Genomic DNA, 26,876 nt, shown 5'->3' on the forward strand with positions numbered 1-26,876 from the left:
TCCAGAAAGAACAATGATGTACTTAGATGATACTGTGAAACTGTTTAGAAGCTCCCAGTAATGCTGCTATAGATAAAAATCCACTACTGTATTTTTCTGCATGCTTTCTCATCTGGAAAGAAACCCCTCCTTTCCCCAAGAATTGGACTCTGGAGTCTCACCCAAACATCACTCGAGTGTTTGCTGCCTCTTAACCCCTGAGCGAGCCTCGGTTTTTGCTCCCCTGGCTCCACAGCAGCGCTCACTTGAGGGCTCTGTGCCGCCCGTGCTGTGTATGAGTGACCTCTTCAGCCAAGTCAGTGTCACTACAGAAAGGACGTGCAAAAAAGAAGTGCATCGACTTACGAAATGACTAATTTTTGAGGTGCAGCTGCCGTATTTTTCCTTTCTTGAAAATCCATAATGAAATAGAGACGAAGGGGGAATTTTTTTTCGTGGAAAAAATTTTATTAGTAACTGATGTGTCTTCTTTCAGTTGCCAGATGGAGAATTATTAATAATTATTAAATAAAAGCAGTGTGAGAATGGACCATGAAAGTATATTAATTTGGCTGTCAGGGAGCTTTGCAAGAGCCTGAAAAGTTCGCATGAATCATATTTGCCACAATTCAGTAATGGTTGTATCTACAAACTGTTAGCATAGCACAATTATGCGTGTCAAAAGGGAAATAAGACAGAAGTTACAAATTAGTTAACACTAATGTGATTACTTAAAAGTATTGATTTTACAATAATCTACTATTATGTTAGCAATGTTTCTCATTACTCATTTTGGTCATTAAGAGCCTCTTATTTTATGATTCTGCCTGAGTTAAGATTCAGAAAAAACAGTTTACGTGGATCTTGGAGACATTCTAATTAATCAGCAGTAAAAAAACTGTATCATCTTCTTGAGATATGCTCTTTAGGGGCAACTTATCTCTTCTTTTACCTGGATTAATGAAGTAACAATCACATAGAATGTTGCTAGAGTCAATTCTGTTTCTAATTTGCCATGTGGCTCTTAAATCAAGCAGAATTTAATTTCCCAGGCAAATAGAGTGAAACATTCTAGTGAAATAAAGACATTAGAATGTGTTATTCTTTGTACTTTGAAAAACTGCATGATTGACTGCTCGTGTGACTGCCTCTAAGCAGGTCACTGTCATACCTGTCCTTAGGTATATTCCACAATCAGGTGATATCTGGTGACTTACCACTTACCTGACATCAGGGACTGGGTTGCCAGCAACTCTGCACTCCAGCAATACTTTGTTTCCTTCAGCAACTTCCTGGCTCCGGAGCTTCTGGGTGAATAGAGGTGGTGAAAGTTCATGTTCTTCCATGTTGATGAAGGGACGGCACAGGACCATTTTGCTCTCCATGATGCTCCCCCTTCCAGAATAGTGCTCTCCATTCAGATGAACTCCAGGTAATTTTTCCTCAGGTTCAGTCTCTTGATGTGGTTTGTCAAACTCCTGGTTCACTAAGGTACTTAAAGCTGGTTGTTTCTTATTAGGAGACAGGTATCCACTGTCTGGAGAAGATGAGTCCCCATCGGGACTACGGCCTCTTGTCTTCGCTGCCTGTCTAAATATAGATGATAACTCCTCTATGAATGTGGCAGCTCTGTCACACAGCTTGTTCCTGAAAGGAGCTTCTCCCTGGGAAGTCGATTCAGAGTTTGGGCTTGTCTTAGGCATAAATGGGCTACCTTTCTCTGAAAATTTCAGGCTTCTGACAAAGCTGGGACTAGCAGGTAGAAAAGGTGAGGTGCTTGCTTGTCTCCTAGAAACTGTGACAAAACTATCCTCTGTCTGAGGTGCAGTGGATTGCTCTTTCTGATTCCTTGGGAGAACATGACTTGCAGCAGATGAAGTCCAACTGCTTGCTTGAGGTGTCTGTAAAGCATCTTCCTCATGTAGGATGGTGTCCCTGAAAGAAGGGTCTTCTGAAGGGCTAGAAAGAGGGGTGTTGAGATAACGAGTAAAGTCTGGTGATGTGTTCTCATCTTCCTCCATGGAATTGGCAATGGCTTCTCGAGCTATGTCAAGGCTCTTACTTATCTCTTCCTGGGTAAGGAAGGCAGAAAGTTCATTTGAAAATTCACCATTCTGTGCGTCTGACAGGGAATCACAGAAAAAGTCATGATAAGATGAAGCTTCTGACATATTTTCAGGATATTCCTTACTGCTTCCTCTCTCTGGAGAGTAAGTCTCCTTCAGCATTAAAGAAAGAGGCAATGCCTGCCCACAGCTTCTGTCTTGCATCCTGGAAGACACGAGAACAATACCTTAATGAAAATATATGCTAGTTCCCATAAGCTAGACACAAAGCTGGAAGATAAGCAGAACCTTATGGTGCATGACATACCATAAACCTTGGTTTCCATTAGAATGAGCCAGGACTGCAAATTGTCTAGGCGGAAATGGGAGCACTTAGGAGTAATTTTTCTCATGAATCTTGCCTCAGAAATATGAGGATATCCTTTGTCTGTACACTGCCTAGCATAATCTCAATTCCACTGGATCAGTATGCTGTTATTTCACATCTGATTAGTTATTTTACATCAATTTTATTACACTTCATTTTTTTTTCTGGTTTTAGCCTTATGAAGATTCTGGGAATATATTTACTTTTCTTTTCCCCATCACATTGTCTTCCAGACACTAAACCATCAAATTCTGAGAGAAGTATTAAAGTTGAAACCATTATTAGGATACACACAAATATATTTGGATTAGAAATTCTATGTTATCCTTTCTCTTTAGTGTTGTTAATGTGTTTAATATTATTTTACTTATTTGCTAACATTTTTAACTTGTTACCAATTTAGTAGCACTTTCCTCAACACTGAAAAATGGAATATCAAGCTACCATATGCTAGAAGTAAAGCACTGAAAAAATAGATTTCATAACCTGTATCATCCTGCACAATAAAAATGTATAATGTCTATTTTGTACTAATTTCACAAAGCAGAGAAGCATTTATACCTCTCCAGTTTCCCAACATGACTTCAGAATTAGGATGAGCATTTTCTTTAAAGTCAGCAAGAAACAAGACATCAGGAAAACCACACTTTCCCCAAGGGAAGGACTGGCCTGAAAATCTCCATGTTGAAATGTATTTGTCTAACTGGATTTGTCACTAGATTGTAGCTGATGTGATCTGAAACATAATGATTGTTTCTGCAGAGCAATTAATTAAGTTGAACATCAGTGATTTTAACTACCCTGGAAAATATCTCTTCTAATGATAATTTCTACAAGAGAAAAGTTCATGTAATATTAAAAAAATATTAAAAAATTTCCTTTAATTCTCTACTGATAGTAGAGAAATTACTTGACAATCATGTGATGCACTCGGATGTATTTTACACCAGCTTGTGCAGGATCCAATTACCTTTAGTCACTAAACCAGGGCTTACCCAGCCTGTAGTCATTAAATGACTGATAGATTATTGGAATTCTTGGCTTAGCATATGCATCTCTTGATATGCCTGTTTGTCTTGCCAAAAGATTACAACTCAATGCATAAAAGAGAAGTAGAAGAAACCCAAAGCATTTAGGATTTGATATGTGTTTTTATAGAATTCAGTGTAGAATTCTTCCTTTCCTGTTAAGTGTGTTTACAGGGCAACAAATTTAGCAACCATGCCAATCTCTTGTCAACAAAATCTAAAAAAGTATATACAGTATAACTGACTACCACATAGCAGCTTTAAAGAAAGAATCTGAGAAGCCCAGCAAACAGTTGGTCTAGAGGCTCAGCTGTTCAGGCATAAACTGGATGAATGTCAGGGAAGCAAGGGTTAAACCTGCAGAGGTTCTGCCTCCTTAATCTTAGTTATTTTTTTAAACTTTGTATTCAAATAAACAAAGGTGCTATTTAGACAACATGTAAATATCTATGCTTCAAATTATATCCTTATTTAAATCTGACACACACCGGTTCCTAGCTTGTTCACATTTCAAAGTGACACATTACATACTCAGATAAACTTCCCTGACTTCCAACACCGGGCTGCTCTAATGTTTCAATGGGCTGTTTCATGGGTAGGACAATTTTACTGATTGTTAGCCACCCAACATGATGATTAAAATTAATGTATTATGAATTAACATATGTCTTTCCAATAATCAGCTTTGTCATTAGAAACATATAATGGCTACATATATTGTAATTTTCAAAGCCTGGTGTCTGAATTTAGGGGAATCAGTCTATACCTGGATATTTAGATAAAGTTGATGGATTTGAATGTGCTGGTTTACTGGCAATTTCTAATGCTGATAAGCCTTCTTGATGAGAAGGTGCCTGAAAATGCATTCATATATTTAGCTTTAGGGAGCTGAATGGAAGCTTCCAGGAGAAAGGCTTTTTTCAGCCATACTGTAATACATAAACTCGCTATTGTTTTAGTGCAACTTGCAACCACAGTGAACTGGAAAGTATCACTAACCCTATCAAGTAGTTTCTAAGATCATAATTAGAAATTTTGAATGCTATTTCTAGCTTCTCCAAGTTAGACTACAATGTATTTATAACAGATTTCATCATCATTACTCATTAGGTAACCTGCAAAGCCATATACTGTATCATTTAAAGACACAAACATAAAATACGAAGTTGCATGCAGATCAGTGTTTACCTGTACTTTCAACATTATTACATACAGACTATTTATGGGGTCCTACTTGTATATACTTAAAAACTATGCCAAAGTAAAACCACAGTTTTTATCATGCAGTTTAAATACTTATTCAAAACCCAGTACAGATGCTCTAAAGAATTATATGTTAAATACTAAATTTGAAATGTACTGGATTAAAATAATTTCAGAAAAAAATCGAGTAACTAGTCAAGGTTTTGAAGAGGTATATAGAAAAATATGGAAAAACACAGAAAATTAAAGGACTCATTTCAAGAAAAATATAAACACCCTGAATTTGCAGAACCAGCCAGATAAGAAATTATTATGTAACATGACCCAAAGCTTATCTCTCCAATAGAATAGCATGAAGGATGAAATGTATCTAGTAAGATTTTTTAAAACAAAAAGGGCATGTTGTTTTTCTCTAGATTTTGAAATCCTGCAAAATTACTCCACAAATATAACAATTACATTTAGCAGAAAAATTTTAAACAGATCTTACAATGAGCAGGGCAATATGAAGAGTTCAAGTATAATTAATAGTAGGAAAAGTTGTTTTTCTCCTTCTCTATCTGAATAGGCTTGAAGTTGCTCCAGTTCTTCACTAAAACGTGCTTGGTCCTTAGTCGAGAAGACTGTGGCCTGTGTGTTACATCCGTCCTCTGTGACTATGAAATTCGTACCCCACTCATCTATATTTGGTAACTGAACTCATGTTTCAGCAGACTGCCACTATCTGGAATTCCAGCAGAAGCAACGTTAGGCCTGGAAGGGGCACAAAGTTCTGTGTGCTTACTACTCAGAAATTTAGAGAACTTAGCCATTCCCTTTCTATACCATTTTATGGTAATAATAGATTTTAAAGTTTCTTAAACAACATTATTTTCACGATAATAAATAAAATAATTGCCTTTTTATACTAAGAACAGCATAAAATCAATAGCTTCCCTGTGTACCTTAAAATCTTGTAGAAAAGAAAAAATTAGAATAATTTAGGTTGTAAAAGACCCTTAACATTTTTGGAGTTATGAGTAGAAATCCAGCAACATTTTTTAATACTTGATAGTTATTAATCTGTAACCATATACTATACTTAACCCACTGAATTTTCACATCTCGAGTGAAATAATACTATAATCAGAAAAGAAGTATCTCCCTCAGGAAAGCCACAAAAAAATCTCAGGAAAACATATGTTTTAAAAATACCCCACAACTCTGACACAGGTATTAACACTGAAACAATCAAAATACATTTTAGGTTTCTATAGAGTTGTAGAGAGTTCATTCTCCTTTGCTGTCTCTGCTAAGGAAGCACCTGCACCTCGTTAAAACTCCTGTGAGAGTTTAGTCCCAGGGGAAAAAAAAATCTGTCCAAAAATCACTTTTTCAAGCAGAAAGTTTCTGTTAAAACTCAGTGAAAGGAAGAAGTAAACATGAAGACTGTTGGTTTAATCTACAGATTTTATCACATAGTTTCCAGAAATAAAGGCAATGTGTGGGCAACGTGGTTTGTGCCAGATTGCAACCTATAGGGAGTCACATGCTTCAGAGGGGATAGAAGAAATTATAGCTCCAAAGAGATGTTACATACCTCCATCCCTTCTGCCAGCATCCATTATATATGCTCTTGGATTTGAAATCATTTTGTACACTGGCATTTGCTTTTAGCTCAAGGTCTTCTAGATACTGCCTTGCATTTTTTTACTAGAATTTGTTCCTTGGCAACAATGGAAGTGCAGTAGATGTACTGTTGTGACAGAAGTGCACAGGAGACTCAGAGCTCCCTATGGGATCCAGACCATCTTTATGTACTAACAAGTGCCAGTACCACACATTGTATTTCAGTGGTTGATAGAGCATCTTGGCATCTTTATACAGGCAATTACTGCCCCTTAATCACAGCTTGAACAGATCCACTGTTGGACTGGAAATACTTTACAACGTATACAAACCCCATTTTTGCAGTTTGAGATCCTTACCGTGTTGTAATGAAATTAGTTAAAAGGATTTTATTTCAGGTCACTTTATAGTGATTTCAGTGTGTCAAGTAAGAACAGAAACATGACTCTAAAAATTTTAAGCTGAAAACCGTGCACAAAGGAGCTGGTTATCCAAGAGTTAACCACTCTATGCCTAATTTTTAAGCAGACACCCCACAAAGTAAATTCAAGGTCCTTTTTCAGGCACTCAGCATCTCCACTAAATGCCTAAGACTTTGCCACCTTGGAATGGGAGTCAAAAATAGCCTGCATATAAACAGCAACAAGCTGCCTTGGGCTATCTTCAGCATTTTCTACAGGGAGTGGGTGGATGAAATACTGGTTCTTGCAATTGTGTGTTTAAATTTTCACTTCTGGGAAGAAAATATATCTGCCTGTAGATACCTGCAGAGATATTTTAAAAGCAATTTAGCTTTTAGAATACAAATAAAGTACTGTTTTGTGTAAGTCAAGTATGCCCAATACTTTTTGTACAGCATGACAGAAACATTTGCCCAGAAAGTGAAAGATTTGTGATCAATTAATTCCTCTTAAACTGTTAATGAAATACTCTTCATAGCTTGAAAATTTAATAGGGCAAGGTTTTATACAGCTCTATTAAGCCATTAATAAATTTTCCCAACACTGTTCTTCTATGATTTAGGGAATACTTACACCCTTTGAGCTGTACTGAATATTTTGGAATCAAGACCTTCCATTTTTATTGCAAAAATAATGTGTATTCTCCTTTATACAAACAGTAAAGGTAGTAAATCTCTATAAACAAATGGCAAACAAACTAAAACTTTGAAACAGTTACACATTTTGCAAGATAAACACCCTTTAATCTGCATTGATGCAACAATTTACCACTTGCATGTAATATTTTAAAATTAGTAATAACATCAAACAAGATTAGAGATACGCAGCTAATATGCTCACTCCATTCCTATTGCAGTATTATGGAAAATTCAGCTGATGAACAGAACTCCACGGAGATAACAGTTTTCATTACCAATAGATTTGATGGAACACAGCTGCAGTTTTCCTGAAACCTTAATAATAGTTTCTAACACTAGTTAGCTCAAGTCATTCCAAATCTTATGCCAAAAAGATAAAACTATTATGGTTGTGCAAATTTTCCATTCCGTGTGATGAAGATGTTACATAATGCAAAAGATTTTCATCGTTAATTGTGTAAAACCAAATTACAGTGATAAGCTCTTTACCCTAATGATGAATGTACTTACCTGAGAAAGCAGAACACCTCTGTTATGGTCCTTTTTATTTCGTATCTTATTCTAAATAGCAACAGGATAAAATACAAGTAGATAGGCAATCTCCTTTCCAAGACCTGAAGTCAAACACCAGTATGCAAACTTCAAATAGAAATCTCTAAAAGCTTCTTCTACTTAAAGCAGCCGAGAGAGATACAACCTCCTTTACCAGTTGCCACAGAAACCTCCAGTTATTTTGAGTTGCTAACAGACATTTTTTTCCACCTCTGACAGAGAAAAAAAAAAAAAAATAATCTGGTTGCCTGTGCTTAAACAGACTGGGTCAATGTCTTGATGTATTTTGATACCATACATAGCTTTGTTCTTTAGTTTTCCCTCAGTATGCAAAAAACATTTAATTTTGCTTGTAAATACGTAGTAAATGGATTTTTTTTTTTTACATAGCTAGAGCTAATCTATATTCTCATAGAGTGCGTTGGAAATACCTAACTGTCATGTATGTATGAAAGTGTCAAATGTAGCAAGAAGTATTCAAATACAGTTTTTCCAAGATTCTTTGAGGATTTTCTTAGGAGTGCAGGGGGAAATCTTCAGCTTTTGCTAGCAGTTGTATCAGTAATTGGTCTGGAAGAAATACAGCAATTGTTAAACTAATAATAAACAGATAATAAGAATAATAATAAGAACAGGAATAATAAATCCCATTCTTCTTTTACAGAATATTTCATCAACAAAGAGATTGAGGGGCTGCAAGCAACTATATAGTAATAAGCTTGAAAACAGTACAACATTCTAGAATTATCGCAGCTGTGAATAGGAAAGGAAACCATAAAACAGAAAGGAAGGCTAAGTAACTCACAGAGAACTAATACCATTCTGTAAATTGGGAAAGAGATGAAAACTTCTCAATCCAAGGTCTATCTAAGGTCTTGATGAGGCCAACTACCTCATACTGAGAAACCTGTCATTCTGCTTCCCTTATCTCAAGACTACTAGAACACTTGTAATATCATTCCGTCTCAAGAAGCCATCTTCTTTCACTTTTATTAGCCGGACAGGTAATAATGGAACACATGTACAAACAGCCACTTGACCGCTGAGTGTCCCCAGCATCTCTTAAACTTTCAAAGGAATTTTATTAGGAGTTTGCACTCCTGTGCACTGTGATTAATACACTTTTGCGTTGCGGCTGAGAAGCATGTGCTCTCACGGATTTATCACAAAGGTGAAGACACACAGGGCAAAGCTGTTTGATCTTTGCTAATAAACGCTGCGCCCAGGGTAGAGATGTTTCTGTCCCGTTACCCGAGGGCGGGCAGTGCCCTGGGAAAGGTGGTGCTGTCTGAGCCTGCCTCTTGCCAGGCCGTGCTCATCAGAGTCCCTTCAGGGCCATGTCACCAGGACACGCGGGTTTCTGAGCCTGCCTCTTGCCAGGCCGTGCTCATCAGAGTCCCTTCAGGGCCATGTCACCAGGACACGCGGGTTTCTGAGCCTGCCTCTTGCCAGGCCGTGCTCATCAGAGTCCCTTCAGGGCCATGTCACCAGGACACGCGGGTTTCTGAGCCTGCCTCTTGCCAGGCCGTGCTCATCAGAGTCCCTTCAGGGCCATGTCACCAGGACACGCGGGTTTCTGAGCCTGCCTCTTGCCAGGCCGTGCTCATCAGAGTCCCTTCAGGGCCATGTCACCAGGACACGCGGGTTTCTGAGCCTGCCTCGCTCCCTGGCCGCGCTCTCCGTCACATCCCCGCGCACGCTCTGGTGCGTGAGGCGCTGAGGGGAAAACGCGGATGGGTCCGGCCTCGGAGGAGCGAGTGGCCGCGGGTGAACGGCGACGGTGCTGGAGGTGAAGAGGTGCCGGCCACCCCCGGCGAGAGCGGCTGCTCAGCCGGGGCAGGCGGGGTGAGGCTCTGCGGGGAAGGGCAGGGAGCGCGGAGGCTGCCGGTGTGTGCGGCTGTGGGGACCCGCGGGCCGAGCACGGCCTGCGGGATGTGCTGCTGTGCAGCGCGCCGTGGAGCTGCGGCCGCACCGCACCCGCCGGGCTCACCGCTGTGAGATGGCTTTTTTTTTTTTTTTTCCCACTATTAAAGTATTTAAGGTGTGTTACCTAGTGGTGTCAAAGAAAAAAAATGAGGTGTCACCAAACTCTGAATTGACAACCTTCCGTGATTCAAGTAGAAAGGCCGTTCCACATTTTAGCATTTGGGAATGTATACAAATAAGAATTCAAGCAATCCTGTGTTACAGCTGATTTTACTACGAAAACTTAATCAGTTTCATGTCGAATTAAGAAGCAGGAGGGAAATTAGTGGAAGTTAAAGAAGGCAGGACCAATGCAATCTTGTAAGGGTAGAGAAAGCAAGGATAGAATTTGTCAGTGTAGCACATGGCAATATAATCGAGATTGTATAGTCCAGCATGTAAAGATTTAATTTATATGATAAATGTAAGAAATCTAAGCTGTATCAGCTCAGTGTAGTCTTAAATGAAGGGAAATAAATTAGAATTAAAACACTCTAGTGGAAAATCTGCATCACAAAAGTAATGCTCTAACTTAAACAAACTGTTTGAAAGAAGTAAAGCAGCACATTAAAGTTAGATAGCTAATTTTTGTCCTTACTCTGCAAAGCAGAGTTAACACTGATCTCTTTCTTAAAATTAAGTTTTCTTTTAAGAAGTCCATATACAAGACCTTAGCTCTAAATCTATCCAATTTTGTTTAACTTAAATGCTTTAAGTGTTAGTCTTGTTCTCTCAGTTGATTTTGGTCCTGTATGCTGTGCATGTTAGTAATATTCATTATGGCTTTACCAATTCTTTTATTTTTAAATTAATTACACTTGTTAACTACCTGTGCTGTATCTGAAAAGTTACTCATCCCTCTATGCCCTGTGAAGTATGGGACTGCTTAATTCTAAGTGCTGAAGTCCTATTCACATTAGATATTACCTGTACCTCTGTAAGGACTGTATTTCAAACAGAGATGGGTTTTTTATAGATAAAAACTATTTGCACTTATGCATATCATAAAATTCCCATAGTTGGGCAGTGAGAAAAATGCTTTCTAGCATCACATGTCATCCTTTAATGTTATATGTGCTAAGATTTAGAATTTGCTGTTCATGAGGAAAATGGTCTCTATTAGATCAATTTTAGCTGCAAGCCTATAGTGCAAATTTTACATGTTTATATTCACAGCCAGTCATGTATTTGGATTCCTTCTTAGCATGTGAAATATGTTTGATCTGAGCAGGCACAGACAGCGCTGAAGTTCAATACCAGATAAAAGCTTCTTTCTTTACAGGGGATTAACTGTGAAAAAGGAATGTGCTTCAACAAAAAGTGAGATGCTGATCTGTAGGAAAATAAATATTTATTTCTCTTTCTCCTTTTATCATAATACAGCTTTACATTGCTTTACCTTTGTAACTGCTGTTGCACACTGTCTTTTGATTATGCCAAATATATTCCTGTGGCCCCTAGGAAGATTCCACCTGCCACCTAAAAACATGTCTGATGCCAGATAGGGGTAGACAGCTGTATATTGCTGCCAGAAGTCATAGCACTAACAAAGACAAATGTGCAAGAATGTGACATCCATACGTCTGGAAAGAGGAATGAATGCTGAAGGAAGAACGTGGAACAGCTGATTACTTCTGCTGTTAGCTTCAGTAGAACTAAATTTAAAAAAGAAAAAAAAAGCTAAATCACAGCTGGCTATTTAGAATGAACTGCTGAGAGATTTGTCAGTCAGTAGCTCCTATTAGGGAGACACTTAGCTTGGGGATATTTTTGGAAAGAGTTTCCCTGGGGTTGGAGAGACTTCAGGCCTTTTGCTTTTTTCTGATTGGCTAACAGACAGGTGCTGAAAAAAGGTGGTGGCAGAAATATTGCAGACATGGTTAATATCACACAGACAACTAACAGCAACTTACTTCTTGTTTTATAATCGGCTATATAATGTAAAAATATAATAGAATTTTTCCTTTCTCTCTTTCTGTTGTGTAATGAAAAAGGATCAAAGGACTGATTCATGACAGTAGAGAATACAACTGCCTGCATTTAGAGTCTAGGAGTGGTGTGTTCTACCATAGCAAATGTTTAATGCTTTAAAACAAAAACCATGTGGGGTTTTGTTTTTCCAGGGTGAAATGCTCTATGTACTTCTGATTTACAAATAAATAGGTTGTGTTTAAAGAGTCTATGCCCTTCAAACAGAAATGTACTATTGTATTATATATTAATTTCCTTTTTTTGAGAGAAATCATGTAGAACACAAACCATTTTTGAAAATAGGTGCTTTTAGGAATGACACAAAGCAGGCGTCCGAGCTTGTGAGAGAAAGAGCCTTTCAGTGGCAGTGGCAACTTGTGTGGCAGCACTGAGAATGCTTGTATTTCTTCATTTTGGAGTTAATTTCTGGAGCTTGGACCTCAAAATTGAATCCACTGGTTCCATCAAAAGCGAGAATTAGAATTTTGACAGAGTACTGATCTTGTACTGATAAGTCCATCTCTCTCTCTCTAGGCATTATAGCTTCAGAGCCAATGAAACCCAATTGATGGGTACAATCCTGATACTTTGGCACTGATGGATTGGAAAAGTGACACTCAGAATTTTTTAAAGTCAAAAAAACTGCTAAACATGGTCTTTATTTAGACAGGATCCAGCTTTTTCTTTTTCCTAAAGACTGATTATTCTGGTGAAAAAAAAATAGAGGCAAATTGAGTTTAGAAGCAGTGATGAAAAAATGTTTAAAAATATATTTCAGACAAAACACGATAGGTTTCTACTCACCATCAAACATGAAAATTGCATTATAAGATGTGCACACCACCTTTGTGTACTGTTTGATATCTTGATTAGAACCAAGCTGAAGAGGCAAAGAATACAGTTAGTCAAATATGTGTTTTTCCATGCTAAAATTCTCCAGCATCAGATGAGGACGTTGTATTGGCTTTTCTGTATCAAAGAATGAACAATTCATTGAAAATTCATGTATTTCATAGTTGTTCAGTGAGATGTCATGTGAGTTTCAGTGGTTCTTTATACAGGAATTTTCTGGTCCTTACATGAGCCTGGTCTAGAAAATGGAGTCAGACTGATTGATCTGTGAACTAATGAATTCTCTTTAAAAAGTGAAATGTCACTGATAATAATACAAAATATTCAACAAGACAGAGAAAGAATGCAGATCTGGGAGGAAGCAGCCTAGAGAGCCAAGACAACCACCCTTTAATGATGATACAAGTATGCATTTGAGAGTTAAAAGCATTAGTGAGACAGCCGAGAGAGCCGCTGAAATGAATCTAAATGGATTACTGGAAACTCCACTTTCAGACTGTTTGGAATACGATTTCTGCCTTTGCCATCAAAATCTGACTAAATCCAAAGAACCTGGTAGATGAAAAAGGAGGTTTTTGTAATACTATCACAAAAGATTCTAAAATTCTAAGATGCTATGTGAGCAATCTAATACATATATTATTTGCTTTTTTTGGGCAATGGTAAAACCTGGCTATAGCCCAGAGAATTTAAGCAATAAATCTATTACTGAAAAACTTTGCAAAAGCATTAACTGTATGCTGTTGCACATGTGGTACAGATAGAAATAGAAGCATATCGGGTGTGCAAGGTTAGGATCCAACAGAACTAACCAATCTAGGTTTTTCTTTACATAACAAGAGAGAAGGAAGGGTGGTCTTACCAAAACAAACCAAACAAGCTGTTTAATTCCCTTTGTTGACACTTTCAGATCCAAACAGTCCAGAGGGTTAAAGTTTGTGTGGATGTAAGAAGGTTCAGAAGAGGTGTTAGATATATTTTACATGGAATCGGAATAATATTTTTAACATAATACATGCATTAAATATATAATAATTATATATATAATTGAAAAATATAAACACATATACAGCTACATTATGTAAATACACACTATTCAGGAATTAGCAAAAAAAAAAAATTGTTATTTTGACATAATTTTACCTGCTGTATGAAAATATATTGCACAGTTTTGTGACCATTTTATATATCATATCTATAAAAACAAACCAATACATCATTCTTATCTCTATGTTTCATAGCATTTTTCAGGATTTTAAATCCTAGATTGAAAGCAGTCTTGTGAGTGAGTCTCAGGAATCATAAACATCTAAAGCTTAACCTTTGGAAATGCTGTCTGTTAGTTTTTAAGCACAGAGACAATTACCTCAATAAGCCCATAGAAGTTAGCACCTCCCCTTTGAAAACATTTACCTGTGTTTGACCAAGATCTCTTTCCTTACCTTTGTTCTACGCATTGAATGGGTGGTGTAATAATTCCAGCAAGCAGTGAAGGGTTCCAGCCCCGAGGGTTTTCTGCATAGCCTGTTTTGATGGTCTTCATTTTTTTGTGCACTTCTGCCGGTGTGAGTGAGTTTGCAGTTTTGGGAATTGCACTGAAGAGATGTCAGAAGCTATGCTTAGGGTTGTTGCTGCCCATTGACTTCAATTAACTTTACTTATTAAGTAAATTAGTAAATATAATGTAACAAAACTTTTGAAAACAGTTAGCTGCCATCTTTCAAAGGTCATTTACTTAATGTATAAAGTTATTTAACTAACAAAGCTCATAATATTTTTTTCTTTACAAATATAAAAAGCATAATATGTGGAGATAAATCATCCCTTCTAAAAATCCTATACAAACTGAGAGGTGACAGTGATGGCATCCACAGTTTATTTACAAAATGGAAATGATAATGACAATCTCACAGTTCAAAGTTCTAAGAAAAATCAGTATCTTTCAGGATTAAGGTGAAAATAAAAGTGCAGAGAATTTTCTAGTACATTTTCTTGGTGAGGAAATAGAGCAGCTATCGACAGTCAGTGAGTTTCACAAAAAAGCCCCCAAACAATCATAAATCCAGGAAGGAAGCTAATTCTCTTTTTTTCTGCATTAAACTTTCATATGGTTTGAGGAAGATCCTTTAATCTAAAGTCTTTTTTTGGGTAATTTTTATTATAGAGCTTTTATTATAAGTATTATTAGAGCAGACATCATTGTTTTGATACTTTGCCAGCATTCTACATGGATACATAACTTTGCAAATGTTTTTCACCAAATACATTGCATTTTGGTCAGTTGTAAGTTGAGTAGAATTGAATGCCTTTCTAGTCCACACTTTATTTCTTTCACAAGTCTTTCAAGTTCCTAAATGTAACAACTTTGAAAGCAGACTGTACATTGTTCTGAGTCATAATTATGGAGACTGGACATCTGCCTCACTGCTAAGGTCTCCTAAAGGCTGCATAGGGTTTACATGACAAAGCCTTTCACTTCATCGTTATTTGATTTCTGAATGTTTGATTTCACAGCCTTAATATTATTTCTGTACCTTGCATGAATAAAGATGGAATAAAGAGATACTTGGATGTGATTATATAACCCTTGTTATAGCTTGCTAAGAGTTTTTGAAATGTAACTTCTAGAATTGCACAGATGTGTGTTCCATAGGCTAGTGTTTTGTCATATGATCTCTGTGTGTAAGTTTAATTTGGTTTTTAGGTTTTGCTTCATACACTGGCATCTGAGTTATTGTTATTTAATACATCCAGACACACATTTTCTCAAAAGTACAGCTCAAAATTTTAACAAGCCTTCACCATAAATCTCTTCAATCTGGTGTTTGTTTAGTGATGCATGGTGATAACAAAGGGTCAATATTCGCCCTTTCCTGAGGTTGCAGCCCTCACATCTTTTCAGAGCATCTCTTATGGGAATAGAGGCCTAAAACTGGGATCATTCATACTATTATGTGGGTAGAACAATTACTTTGTTTCTTGGATAATACTCAGAAAATGGGACAGGACAGAGGAATAGCAAATGCATATGATGGATTCAGTGCTTTAGGTATTATTATTATTATTAATAATTTGCAAATGAGTAGTTAATATTTTTCTTTTAAAACTGTGGTTTATTCTAAATGTCATATTTTTTATAGTAGCTGATACAGAGTGAAGACATATAAACTTGTTTTTAAAACTTTGAATAACACAATAGAAAAAGTATTTTAGACTGAATATGTGAGGTAATCCAAATATCACTGCTGCTTTTTGTGGATTTTTATTAACCCAGTCACATGGTAAAATATATTTTTGTCCTTTTACTCAGAACAAAAATGAAAGAGTTCTCAAAACCTTAATATCAGTTTATCTTTGGACATGTTTTCTTCATAGTGTATGGATAAGTTTCATTACCACTGGGTTATTACTGGTGCTATATGCACTATGATTTTTTTTGTAAATATTTTATATGATAGAAAATGGAAAACATAAATCAGGTTTATAAAGCAATGAACTTGGAGTTTATGGATGACATTTAGCATTGCTTGGCTAAAATTGTATAAATACTTAAAAGGTAATTTGACTAATCAATAGAATTCAAAAGCAAAATCATTGAACAAAATCAGAGAAGGATAAAAGATGAACAGGAAGAAAAGTGGAAACAACTGAAAAAGCTTTGCACTGACAACCAAATTAAACACAGTTTTAGGTGTGGAACAAATAAGGTAAAAGTTTTCCTGGAAACATGCCAAAGTAATTCTGTGAAATGTACTGCAGAGATGTCTGGTTTCAGCTGTGGAAAGAAAAATCCCTATATAAAGGTAAACGTACATATTTTTGTGGTTTCTTTGGAGGGGATGGCAGGAATTATCTTTGAAGATTAGAGAAGAGCATACTAATAAACTTTATTGGTAGCTACCTACTGTAATGGTAGCATTTTCATACTAAGAGTTTTGTGCAAAGCTCAGATGACTTCAAGGGAATTAGTTTGTGAAAGAGGCATATTCTGTATCTGGGGAGTTTTCTAGGCATAACAGAATTCATCAGCTTGGCATCAGCTGAGATTTGTAAGAACTTACTTTTCACAATACGTATATTGTAGATTATGTAGGGCCATCTGAGTACCACAAGAGGAAAGAATGCTTCAACATGCCAAGGTAAACAATAGACACATATCGTACTTTTTGTGGGTGTACTGATTATGTCAAGCTTGCATATCTCAGTACATTCTGTTTCCACAAAATTCCTAGCAATGATAAGGTGCAGAAAGGTCCCCGATTGAGGCATGCATCCACTGGGTATGATGGCCTCTATTCTGCCTAGCAATCACCCTCAGCAGTCAGCCAGAGAGTGTAGGACCTGATGCAGGTGATGCATTGCTGTTTTGTGATTGCCCAGACCCCCAGGCCATTCAGTTGGAGGCTGTTGAAGCTGCTCCATTTCAGCAATTTTGATGAACCTGCTGATATACTGTCTAGGAATGAAAGGGAATTATAAACAAGTTTCAGGAGCCTTTGATTTGACCTTTTCATACTAATAATTTCCACTTTTCTGCATACTAACTTCTTGCAGCTTTTTGCTTCAAAGCTCTATCACCGAACAGATTAAAGTTTAGCATATCATCAGTGCAGAATATCTGGGACAGTTTAACTTAGTCACTAGATACAGCTAGTTACACCTGAAGCAATGACTGAGTTAAGGGTGGGCTGGCATCAGTAACTGTTCACCCAGTTCAGCAGGTGCCTAAAGTTTATAGGACTGGAGGCCTAAAATGATGTGGGAGATCATAGGTAGATGCACACTGTACTTTTGCGGAGAGAACATGCATGCATTTTCATTTTCAAGTACACCTATAACATATGCTGATTTGTGTACACATTGGGACAGCTGTGAGAATCACGGATTTTTGAGAGTTTCTTCCATTAGGGGAATGTTAAAAGTAAAATTAATGATGTGACAATCATTATGGCTGTTGGATTTTGTTTGTTTGTGTTTTTTTCCCCCAAGGCAGAAGAACAAAAGTTCTAAGAGTAACTACCCAAGCATGAGAAGAATCCATTCTCTACTGGATAAACAGCATGATTTACTGGAGACAGCAGACAGTCGGAAGATTGCCAAATGCTTTAGATATTTAGGATTTGAGAATTTGACAAACAGTCTGAATTATTCACAGATTATCATAATATAATAATCACGTTTCCATTTTTCCTACATGTATGTTTCTACATAGTTGGAATTGTTTTTCTCAGAATCTGAAAGCAACATTTGAAAACCCTGATAGAGACATACTTACATTGCAAAATCAGAGATAAACTATTTATAATTACCTGTAGTTCTGATGCATAAAGATTTTTGCTTTTTATATATCTGCAGCTTTATAGATTTTAATGTTTAGTTGTGTAGTTTCTAACACTATCACATTAGCATAGTAGTTGCACTTTCTCGTGTATTATGCTACCTTCTAATCCTGTTTAGTCTTGCTTTTTAGTCTAGCAAGGATGGTTTGTTTTTCATCATACATCATAGAGAAAATGTAGGGCTAAAAGATCAGGGTGCGGGGTCTCCAACAAGGCAGAACTCAGGGGGAAATTACCTAACCAACTGGTCTTCTAATTGGACAATATTTGTTAGGTACACTAATGAATTATTAACCTTATAAAAAGCTGTAGAAATACTGTATCACATGCGTGTAGTCATATTGTGCACCAAAAGCTTTCAGTTAAGGACTTGCTTTTATATTATCATTCTGTAACCTTGCTGCCTTTTGCAGATGTTTTTCAATGCCTAGCACAGCAGGGGTGAGTGCATATCAGATAGTGGTGCTCAAGAAACAATTTCCCTGTGAAGTGTGTAAGCTTTTTTCAGTGTCCTCCAGTAGTTTGTTTGGATTTAAATGACTCTCCAGCAATCCCTTTCACTTCCAAATTATGATGTCAATAATATTCTGTCTAAATTATGCCACTTCTTCTTTTCAGAAAAGCATATACTGCTTAGCAAACCATCTGTGATTTTCTTTATTCTATTGCCTATTTAAATCTGCTCCATACATGGGATTATTATATGCCACCTAGTACTGCATTGTAATTGAGGTGGAATACCCTGGTAATCAGCTATTTGGGGTCAGTTTTGAGATGACTGATCATCTGATCTTATCATTAGAGGTTCCCATTCAAGAGGGAAGTTTGTCTTGTCCATATTTAGCCTACAAGGATGTAAATTTTTATGTAAATTTTTATGTAAATATATTTCAGCTCCCCTAGTGGCTTTTTGAGTTGAATGCCAGTTTGAAGTTGCAAAAATTGTACTCTTTTTGAATTACTCTGTGTTTTGCATGTCCACCTCCCTAAAGAATACAGGGCATTGCATCCATATTTGGGAAAAGCACAAAGCTTGTGTGCTGAAATCCTTAACTAAATATCAGATAATGTCTGAATACTGGTAAGTATTTTATGTTGTTTCCACGTCTTTTTCTTTTATCCATTCAGTTTGTGCAGCTGTTTTAAAAAAAACTTTTCTTAACTCTTCTTACACTGATATCTGAATAATTTGTATGGCATTTCTCCAAATAAGCTGTTAGTTTTTTCATGCTGGGATGTACTTTGTATGGACAGAATCCAGAACACATTCAAACAGATCTCCACATTTTCTGTTTTTGTGGGAGTAGCTCAATTTCTTCTGAAGCACAAGGCCATTTCACATTTTGAGAAGAGAGGATGACAGAGATCCCAGGCTTCAAAATTTCTACTTGGATACGTGGCAGGTAGTACCATATACTGTGAATTTTATTTAATTGTCTTCATGTTTATGGGTGTGCACATGAAGATGTTTGCATTACAAGAAATAAACGAAGTTCAAAGATAATCTTGAGTTTGGGGTAAATCTGGGAGTGAGGATTATATCAATATGTGTGGAAGATTCCCGAACCCACGGACACATGAACAGCAGCCCCAAGCCCCATCCAGACCTGGAAGCTCTTGGCAGCCAGTCAGGCACAAAGGGGGCATTGGCAGAAGCTACTTAGGAGATTTAAACCTCTCTAAACACCCTGGGTGTACACACAGAGTGAGGAATGAGTCTGGAGAGCAGCACTGTGGAAAGGGACCTGGGGGTCCTGGTTGATGGTAAATTGAACCTGAGTCATTGTGCCCCGGCAGCCAGGAGGGCCAACCGGGGTGCGTCAGGCACAGCATCACCAGCTGGGCAAGGAAGGGGATTGTCCTGCACCGGACGGCCTCAGCTTGAGCATTGTGTGCAGTTTTGGGTGCCACAATATAAAAAAAAAAAAAAAAGACATTAAGCTATTAGAGAGAGTCAGGAGGAAGGCAACAAAGATGGTGAAGGGTCTGGAGGGGAAGCCATGTAAGTAGCTGATGTCACTTGGTCTGTTCAGCCTGCAGGAGATTGAGGTGAGACCTCATTGCAGTGTACAGGTTCCTTGTTAAGGGGAGGACACTGATCTCTTCTCTGTGGTGACCAGTGACAAGGCTCAAAGAAACACCATCAAGCTGGGTCAGGACAGGTTTAGGATGGATATCAGGAAAAGGCTCCACACCTGGAATTGGTTGGGCACTGGAACAGGCTTCTTAGGGAAGGGATCACAGCACCAAGCCTTTTCTGGACCATGCTCTCAGGCACATGGTTTGATACTTGGAGTGTCTTGTGCAGAGCAAGGAGCTGGACACAAACTACATAAATGAGGAAAACGCTTGCATCCATATCAGGCCATTTACATGCTGCTAATCTTCTGCTGCCCAATGTCTGTTAGAAAAATGGAAATAAAAATTGTGTTTCTTAGTGGTATAACATTACCCTTTGACCTGTGGATTCTGCATTAGTTCTTGTTGCCATTTTGCATAGGTTTCCAAGTTTATATAGCTATATTAAATCTAGAAAACTGATACAATGTATTGTATTCTAATTTTTTTTTAGATCCTTACTACCGTAAAAAGATAGTGGCAATATGCTGAGAGGAAAGAAGAAGGAATATCCAATTTGCCATCAGATTCCAAGGAAAGGAAGGAGAAAACAAACTACTAACAAAGTAGATAATACTTACAGTGTTAGACTGAATAGAGGAAACTAATCAGCTTTAATTCAAATATTAGTGTCTTTTGAAGTTATATGAAATGTACAGTTGTTTCTAAATATTGGCATCTAAGTTTAGGCACTTAATTCTTTATTTGAAATTTCATGTCATGTTTGTCTGCATCCTCAGTCCCTACATTACCTTTGTTATAAATGGGAAAGTAAGCATCTGTGCAAATATTTTTTTTTCCTGAAAATTTATGAAGAGTACTATCAGAGACTCTGAGCCACGACATTCTAACAGTTTGGTGGAGCAATAAATGGTGACCTTTGTTTTATTTCTCTCCTTCTCCATTCTCTTTGCTCTCCTGTACCAGCTGTGTGAGCTACCCCATCTCATGCTCTGGTACTTGTCTGGCTCCACAGTGAGTGAATTTATGAAGACATTGCAGGAGAGAACTAACCCAAGAAAGTTGTGAATAGTTTTCTACCATCTTGGTGAGTTGAATCATCAAACGAGTGACAGAAACAAAACTAAAAAAGGGATGATGCTGTGTAGTTGAGGGTGAGAAACATATGAAAAGGGAGTGTAAGAAAAGAGCTGAAGTAGAGGTATTATAAAAAGTAAATATTCCCAGCAGCTGCAATGAATTTTCATCAGCTCATATGCCACACTAACTCGTACTTCACTATCAAATGCATTATGTGCAGTGGGGAAGATGGATTGCAGCTCTTCCTCCCTCTGCTGCTCATCAGCTGCAAGTGCAAATGAGTTGTACTGGTGCTTCTATCAGTAGAGAAGTATAAGGATGGAACATGGGCATGATCCAGGCTGAAAATAATCCTATCCTTTTGGCTGCGTATATTTAATTCTGTATTGTTCAGTGACCCACGTTGGAGCAAAGACCAAAAAGTTGTAGTCTTTTTTTTCTTTTGAACAGTAGATTGAAAATATGACTTCCCTTCAGACCTAGTTTTATCACAAAAAATTACTATTATGCAATGGCAGAAATCAGGAAAAACTGACCACATAAGGGACCACATAAGTAGACATTGCTATTATTGCTACAGCTGCTGATGTCTTTGTTCTGGAAAGACATTCTCCAGCAGAGACTGTGCACAGGAGCTGGACACACTGCCCACAGGGGCTGTCGGGGTGAGGCACAGGATGTCTGTGCTCCCCTTTGGCCAGCACTCCTGGAAGTGGACAAGGGCATGGGAAAGCCCCAAGGGCCAACCAACTGCTGATTCTGGAAGTGGTGGGAATGGCCAGGGAGGCAGCGCTAAACTGAGGGATTTCTTCTGACCTGGAAGAATCCGTGACTCAGGAATTGCACTGACCCAGGTGCAGCACTTGGCACCCGGCCCTGTGGAACCTCATGAGGTTCACATCCCACTTCTCAAGCTTGTCCAGGTGCCTCTGGATAATGCCATCATTCTGTGGTGCTCCTGCCCCACTCCCCTTCCCATCCCCTGCAACCCTGGGTGTCATTGACCGGCTCACTGACAAGCCCTGGTCCCAAGGCAAAGCCCTGAGAGACACCCCTTGTCCTGGCCTAGTGAAATGTCCATGCCCACAGCAAGGGAGATGAAACTACAGAATTTTGTAATGGCCTGCCTTGAAAGAAACCTGAAAGATTATCTTTTTTCAACCCCCCCTGCCATAAGCAGGGACAGCTCCCACAGGACCAGGTTGCTCAAAGCCTCATTCAGCCTAGCCTTGACGACTTTAAAGGACTGGGCATCCTCCACTCCTCTGGACATCCTGTTCCAGTGCCTCACCACCCTCACAGTATGCATTTCTCCCTAATAAAAACCTACCATTGCAGTTTGAAGACATTCCCCCTTGTCCATCACTACATTTCCTGACAGTGTCCCTCTCCAGCTTCCCTGTAGGCTTCCTTCAGATACTAGAAGTTTGCTATGGGGTCTCCATGCAACTTTATCTTCTCCAGGCTGAACAGACCCAACTTTCTCAGCCTGTCTTTCTTTATAGGGTAGGTGATCCACTCCACTTAACAACTTCATGGCCCTTCTTTGGAAGGGCCAACAGTTCTATGTCCTTCTCCTGTTGGGGACACCAGAGCTGGATGCTCTACTGTAGGTGGGGGTCTCACAAGAAGAGTTGAAGGAGAGAATCAGCTCCCTCAACCTGCTGGCCGCACTTCTCTTGATCCGGCCCAGGATTCCCTTGGCTTTCTGGGCTGTGAGTGCACATTGCTGGCTTGTGTTGAGGTTTTCATCAACCATCACCCCCAAGTGCTTGTTTCTTCAGGGCTCAATTAATTTTCTGCTCAGCCTGGATTTGTGCCTAAAACTGCACCAACCCAGGTGACTAACTAGATGGCCCTTAAGGTCCTTTCAAACCCAAAACCTTTTATAATTTCTATATACTTCTATATAACTTCTAGAATTTCAGTTTCAACAAAATTATCAAAAAAAAAAAACCCCAGGAGGTATTCTTGATTGCTAGGAACTGAGTTTATTAAGTTCCATTTCAGTAATTAGTGGTCCTTTCTGCAAAATATAGGGTCTCCATCATTGATAGAAAGCTCACACAATCTCCTGCTCAATTTACCCAGCAGATTTGTCTGCATTGTTCCAGTTTAACTTGCAACAGGTTATTCAAACAGTTGATACCATGTTCTCAATATAATATTAATGAATTATCTTTTCTAATACTAATCATGAGTCTTACATGCTCAATATAATTACAGAAACATGAGCCTCTGCAGCATTAGTAGTTTAAGCTGATAGCTGTTCTGCTGGGATCCCAGGAAACCAATGTATCAGTATTTAAGATCATGCCAAATGCTTTCTGCATCCTTACCCCACCTACACAAGGGTTTATTAACAATAAAACAGTTCCAGTGCATATCTATTTGATTTTTATTTTCTTTAGGTTCAATAAAGATGTTTACTATGCACTTAAGGATTTTTCACTCCTTATTAAATCTATTTGGTGTAATAAATTTGTGCATCTTAGAATACAATATATACTTAATTTTTAAAGCAACTTAAAAGGGAACAATGCTCCCCTTTTTTTTTTATTAAACCAGAACAGACTGAGTGAATTGTGATGATCCAGGTAATGTTCTACTGGCATTTAAACAACTGGAAGAGAAACTTAAGTATGTTACCTGAAGAACAAAAACTAACCAAAGCACCAGCACTTAACACTCTTGCCAAACACATCAGCAGTCTTTAAGTAAAAAAGTTACTAGATCTGAGTTATTAAATACAGTTTCAGAATAAAGCTTTAGTTAACAAACCATAATACACTAATAAACAAACGAAACATACAAAATAATGCAAAGTTTGCTTTAGGAAGTTAACCTTTATAAACTGACATTTAAGCAGCTCTAATGTCAACTAAAATTTTTAAAAAATAAATTGCAATTTTTTTTAAAACTGAATAATTGTACTTTGTTTCAGTTGCACTTTTTCTCCAGGCAGTGACATGTATGTTAATATAGCTCTCATACATATATTGAACAAACATCACAGTTCTGACATCTGGAGAGATTAGCCCCTCAGTAGAAACTTTCAGCTCCTTTGTGAAGTATGTTCAACAAGTACAATAAAATCAATTGTTTTAGCTGTTTTCCAAGGTTCCTATTAAATCATGAAGTAGCATCTTCATGAAGCACTATAAAAGCTTTCAAACTGGCCTGCAGATTTAATTTACAAAATCTGAAATATACAGAGGGCTTTATACCAGTGTAGTCTGATTAATAAAATTTTCCAACCATGTGTAGAATTGCTTTATTTCTTACCTCTTGTATCTTAAGGAATCATAAAAATACAGGACTGTGCAAAACAAATCCCTGAGTTTAGTAAAATACGCTATTCATTGGGGGGGGGGGTGTTTGTTTTTTGTTTTTTGTTTTTTTTTGGGGTGGGGAAGGGCAAAGTTCTCAACAGTATTTTCAGACAAATGCTTCACTTTAACACTGCCTTTTTGGTTTACCTGTAATCTGAAAAAATATACACACATGTATTTACCTAAGTTTAGATAACCTAGTAAAGTGAGGCTTTGACATGAGTCCTCACTGCCACAAAGAATTTTATGATGTTGACTGAGACAGTGGTATAAGTTATTCTCTATGGATAATAAGCAAAATATGCACTAAGGACAACGCTGAATCCCATTTTTTTGAATTAGCTCTGGTGTTCATTCAAGATCACTGACTGTCCTGCTTCCAGCCAGGACAGGGTCATTTTTTACAGTAGTCAGGAAGAGGCATGCCTAAGACTCAGAGGTTATTCTGTACTTCACATCATTTTCAGGGGACAGGGGAAGGGCTCCCTTCTGGGTCAGCATAGTATGGCCAAGGGAGTGAGCAAGCATCTTGTTGGGAATTTCTGTGTGAATCTTACCTGCCCTGTAAAATCTGAATGCTGAGCTTTAAGGCACTTGGACAACAATGCTTAAAAAGCAGCCCTAGGACTGTAGCAAACCCCCACACCCACAACTTCTACTTTCAAAGTAGCATACAGCAGTCTATTTGCTTTATGAGTCTATGATGGTATCTTTTCACTAAGAGACAGGGTATTTACATGGAATTTTAACATTATTAAACTCTCATGAAATAACAGAAATTAACAGAAGACAGGTTGAAAACATATAACCTTCAGAAACTTTATATAGTTTCTGATTAAGCCTAGAGCACTAAGAATATTTTTGTCACTGTAAAAGAAAACAAACATTTTCTAGAGCTTTCTGGCAATGAATTTTACAGATGCCTCATCTGATTCTAAAATTGTTCAATTTCTCTTGCTTTTATTAAAGTGAGACAACCTCCACCTGTGACACTCTCCACCCTTATCATCTTGCTCAGCCTTTGTCTTCCAGTGATTTGAATTAATATTTCTCTCCTACACATGCAGAACATGACAAGAATGTCTAGAGATAACAGCAGAAAAAATCTTAGGACAAAATTGAAACACAGTAAGATTTAAAAAATGAGCATGAAGAACTAAAAGACTAACCATAAAGAGGATTTTCACCTTACTTCCTTACTACAATGCAGATACAAAAGCATCATTATTAATTGTTATAAATACTAGAAACCATTTTTTCAGTACATTTAATAAAGGAATGCACTGGCACAGAAAAATTGAGATCAAGAACTGAACACAAATGAAATTAGGTCAACATTTCCTGAAACAAGAATAGTTTATCTAAGTATTATGCCACAGTAAGTATATTAGTAACTATTGCAGAGATTTGAATTTAAGTAGTACTTTTCTTACAGAGTTACAGAGGCAATTTGCAGATCATTGATTTTTCTGGAGGCCAGTGAAAACTTCTGAAGGAATATTAAATATACTGCATTTTGATTTAATACTTGCCAGTTGACACATCTATCTAATACAGAATTAATTTCTTGTTGAGGATTGTTTTTTCCTTTTTTTCCCCCTCTGTCTGGAATTTTTTTCCCATTGACATGCTAAGATGGCTGGTGATAGGGGGAGCCTCCCCGTCACTTTTTGGAGTTTCTCTTGCAGGGCGGTGGGGAGGAACACCGCGAGATCGGGTGAAGGAGAGGGGTGGGCAGCTGCTCGCTCTCTCGCTCGTTTGGCTCTCAGAGGAGGATGGCCGCTGGAAAACCTCGTCCCGCCATCCCAATGCTGGGAGCTGCCTTTCCTCGGCTGTTGGACCCAGCACCCCTACTAGGACGCTCTCCTGCTTCAGCCTGCCGCCTCCAAGCATCCTATTGGAACACCGGGACGGACACAGCTCCAAGGATTTGTGAACAGAGCCTCTCCACCACCCTTCCCACCCGGACACAGCCTCCATCACCCCCACATTGGGATCACCGCATCCGTCCCTGCCCGCCGGGAGCTGCTGGCACCGACTGCCAGTGGGATGGGAACTGCAGCACAGGGGAAAGGTGTGCACAGCCAGAAGAGCTGTTACTGGGTTTGTGTTCTGCTTGTTGTTAATTTCGTAGCTCTTTTGTTTGCCTTGGTTTTTATATATATATATATATATATATATATACACACACACACATACATACATACATACACACACACACAAATTCAGAGGGAAGGCCCTGCTCTTCCTTAACCCATTCAAAACCAAGACATTTCTTTAAAGTCTAGCATCAGTTTTTGCTGAAGTATGAACAGTATAAAAAAACAGAGCTCTATTCTAAAACAATACTACTGTG

At 38.0% G+C, this 26,876-nt stretch overlaps 2 protein-coding genes across 3 annotated transcripts in view; one reads left to right on the forward strand and one right to left on the reverse strand.

Annotated features, from left to right (window-relative positions):
- The window catches only part of PALLD (palladin, cytoskeletal associated protein), a 179,428-nt gene extending 177,263 nt beyond the window's left edge, over positions 1-2,165 (reverse strand). For both annotated transcript variants that reach the window (XM_062493687.1, XM_062493686.1), the window contains exon 1: positions 1,204-2,165. In XM_062493687.1, the coding sequence (XP_062349671.1) occupies positions 1,204-2,150 (947 nt within the window). In that variant the 5' untranslated portion in view covers positions 2,151-2,165. The remainder of the gene's footprint in view (positions 1-1,203) is intronic.
- Positions 2,166-9,135: 6,970 nt separating this feature from the next.
- Positions 9,136-9,900, forward strand: LOC134044418 (protein KPLCE-like). The gene has a single exon (XM_062493643.1). The coding sequence runs from the start codon at positions 9,136-9,138 to the stop codon at positions 9,898-9,900; it is 765 nt and encodes a 254-aa protein (XP_062349627.1).
- Positions 9,901-26,876: the final 16,976 nt, after the last annotated feature.

Source organism: Cinclus cinclus, chromosome 5 (genome assembly GCF_963662255.1).
Source record: "Cinclus cinclus chromosome 5, bCinCin1.1, whole genome shotgun sequence".
In the NCBI taxonomy this organism is placed as follows: domain Eukaryota; kingdom Metazoa; phylum Chordata; class Aves; order Passeriformes; family Cinclidae; genus Cinclus; species Cinclus cinclus.